This window comes from Austrofundulus limnaeus, unplaced genomic scaffold (genome assembly GCF_001266775.1).
Source record: "Austrofundulus limnaeus strain Quisiro unplaced genomic scaffold, Austrofundulus_limnaeus-1.0 Scaffold35, whole genome shotgun sequence".
In the NCBI taxonomy this organism is placed as follows: domain Eukaryota; kingdom Metazoa; phylum Chordata; class Actinopteri; order Cyprinodontiformes; family Rivulidae; genus Austrofundulus; species Austrofundulus limnaeus.
The window spans coordinates 1,576,639-1,580,082 of NW_013952437.1; the positions used below are offsets into that span (position 1 = coordinate 1,576,639).

The 3,444-nt window shown below is 37.9% G+C and overlaps 1 protein-coding gene across 1 annotated transcript in view; it reads right to left on the reverse strand.

Annotated features, from left to right (window-relative positions):
* Positions 1 to 3,204, reverse strand: part of LOC106516032 (protein tyrosine phosphatase receptor type G) — a gene marked incomplete at its 5' end in the record, with an annotated part of 114,663 nt that extends 111,459 nt beyond the window's left edge. The window contains 1 exon segment of the mRNA XM_014006179.1: positions 3,100 to 3,204. Within this exon segment, the coding sequence (XP_013861633.1) occupies positions 3,100 to 3,204 (105 nt within the window).
* Between the last annotated feature and the right edge of the window lie 240 nt (positions 3,205 to 3,444).

The following is a 3,444-nucleotide window of genomic DNA, read 5'->3' on the forward strand; positions in this document are numbered from 1 at the left end:
CACACACACACACACACACACACACACACACACACACACACACACACACACACACACAGCCAGCCTTAAATAACTTTTAATCAAGTTTCAAGGTGTGAAGTTTCGAGACGACTTGCGTTGAGGCTCATAAAGCGCTCAGGAAAGAGACATGTCGTGAACTGATAAGAGTTCTTACTGCACCGTCTTAATCTCTAAAGCTTTGGACAGAGCAAAAAATAATAATGCACCTCTGTACTTACGGTGTAATTGCAGTAAAATAATCCCACACCTAGAAAAAAATAACACGTTTATCAAGGAACATTTTTGATTAAAACTGAAAACAAACTGCAATAAAATATGTCCAATTTTTGACTTAAATATGATCCAAGTGTAAACACAATTCTAAAAAACATAAAAAAAAAAGCTAAAACATCTCATTGTTAATTAGTTTGCTGTAGTTTYGGGAGCCTACATTGCTCCGTATTCTTGAAACAGCTCCCTCCTGGAGCCGTTTGTGCTGGGAGGCTACACAGAGAGCCGAAAGGAAAGGCTTGCTCCTCTGTATGTTGTGTGTGTCGAGCTCTTTGAGCTGAGGCCTGTCTTGCACAAGTACGTTCTAGCTGGAGGCTAACGCTACTGCGTGCATTTCGGTTACACTCGCTTGCACAGAGCAAATGCTCTTAATAACCATTTAGCTACTAAGGCACGCTTGTCTGTCTTCTATTCACAGCCTTAGCCACTAATTACATTCCCAAAGTAATGGACAGTGCTGTGTTCCCTCAATGCTTCCCTTTTTTCTTTGTACAATCAGCCAGCTGCCTTCACTAGTAGGAATTGGTGGTCACTGCAGACCTGAGATGAATTTACAAAAGTAAACCCGTGTCAACCCATTCTTTAGTGCAATGTTTCAATTTGCGAGGGTCTCTTGATGTTAAAAAGATCTTTGTTTTTATTTTTAAGGATTAAGAAATCCTGTGGTCCTTCAATTAGGAACTAAGCATGCATGCTAAATAAATAAAAAACATGGAGTGCAAAAGAAATTGATTTGCTGCAATGTTGACAGATGTCTGCATATTTTGTAAATACGTAAAAAATATCACAACTAATATATTTTTATATCACAATAAACATTTTCATAAAAGAAGAGAAAAATTTAACACAAAAGAATAGTAAGTGTCATAAAGATACTGCAAAAAAACAAATGTGAAGGAGAATTGCCAAAAAAAAACCTGAAGGGGCTTGACAAGCGGCAATCTCCAAAAAAGAAATAACGAAAATTACATAAATTTAAAAATCCATACATTACAAAAAATAAAACACTACTCTATATAAACAGAAAAAAAGGAAAAAAATGCTTTCAGTAATCAAACCCATAAGGGAAACCAGAACAACTCAAGAGTAACAATCTGATTCTTTGCTTAAAAATCTCTTTGGAAACTTCCAGGAGAGATCCTGGAACTACTTAGTAAAAGGTATACTGTATTTTTATTTGTAATTATGTAAAAAAAAAATGTTAGGGAGACTGGACTCAACATTGCATAACAAAAGTAAAACTGAATCAGCAAGTACGACTTTGGGTATTAGCCAGTTTTTAGCTTCATGTCTATACTATGATGTTAAAATGTCACAGTTTCAGAGCACTGCGTAAAGAAGACCAATTAAAATGTAATTGCATTTTGGTGAATATCAAAAATAGTTTTTCTCTGAAATAAAAGAAATGTCAAAATGCACAACAGAAACCTTTTAACTATAAGTTTTCAAGTTTCCATCTACAAATCTGTAAAATGAAAATGTATGCTTTGTGATTGGTTCTTTACCTACTTCAGCTAACCATCTGAGTGATTTTTATCACACRCTGTGGTTTTTCTCCTTTTTACAGTAAGCACAAACACAGGAACGGGCCAAAACAAGCTGATTACCATAGTGTTGTATCATCAAAATTCTTTTCTAATCGAAGCCCTGAAACCGTTTAATCTCATCATCAGATAAGACACACCAACGGAAGAAGGTGATTAAGGTTGACTATTTATAGAATGGTTCTTCGCATAGAGGATTCCAGAAAACAAAAACCATGTTTGAAGTGATTAGGCTTCTTATTATGGGCTCCACATACCTTGTACATTGTGAGAAAGCTGTCACGCTTGGATAGACAAGGCAGACAGTCTTTCACTGCCTCTACCAGACAACTGAGGGAGCCGAAGGCCACTAATAGAAGTGACATGAATACAAAGCAAACGTGAGTCTAAAGTGAGCACAGTTCATTTTCCCACTGTGAATTGTGCAATTTCCTTGCCTAAATCCCCCCCACCTCTTTTTTTTCTCCTCGACTCGCAACTGCAGCACCAAAGACAAAATATTCCATCAATGTAATAATTTTCAGAGCTGCAATGCACTCCAGCGGCAGAGGGACCGAGCGCGTTATTTGCAAGGTGTTGTTCTTGGACCTGTAAATACGGGTGCTCCCTCCCCGAGCCATTTCAGTCAGGTGCCCTCAACCCGAGCACGCAACCCAAATTTCCCTTTGGAACGGCTTGACAGTCGACTACGGACTGTGTTTGCATTAGTGTGGATGTGTGAAGCTGAAAGTGCAGAAGTTCTCTGGCAGAACATGCTTATCTGACCTCTTCACTTCCCACAAAACAAAAAAAATTACATCATCAGAACCAAGGTTTACATAAATGTGAATGCATGAATTTATAATGCACACAACTATATGCATATTCGTATATGGCAAACACTTTTTAAAAAAATAGTTACTTTATTATTTTTAGTCACACACAGTCAGGTACAACATCATAATCTAACATTAACCATCTGAACAWTAAATCCCTTTGCCATATGTCAGTGTTTTTTTTTCCTTTTCTCCCTAATGCATTAGTTTAATTACAGTTATTAAGAGCGATGAAAACATACAGTTCAGGCACACCATTACATGAATACTAAAAAAAAACTAAATCAACTCTTCTAGCTGCAGCAGTGAGAAAAGTGCAAAGGTTGCCAGAAAATAGTGGACAAAAAAAAGTAGTGGGGAGGGGGGGATGACAGGCAAGTCAGTGTGGAGTTGAGCTGTCTCCCCCCCACATACTTCAAGCTCTGGCCAGACCATAAATATGAGCTCACCTGAATAGGACCAGTAGGGGTCACCAGCTGTCCTCCTCTCCCTCATTACGCCTGTGTTCCCAGGATGGCTGCCTCCAGTGAAGCGAGGTTGGTCACCCGATGCAACTGAGGGGGGGGGCAGAGATAGAGGTCAGAAAATCCACTGGGACCGGATAAAAAATAAATAAAAAGAAGAAAATAAAAGGTACAAAAATAAAAAAGGTTTCTTTTCCTGCCTTACTAAACAGCATAAAACAGATTCAGTTATCTTTTTAGATGCCTAAAGAGCCGAAAGAGTTTTTTTTACTCACTCAAAAAATAAAATTAGCATACATCTTTATTCAAGAAGAACAAACAGCAAATCAT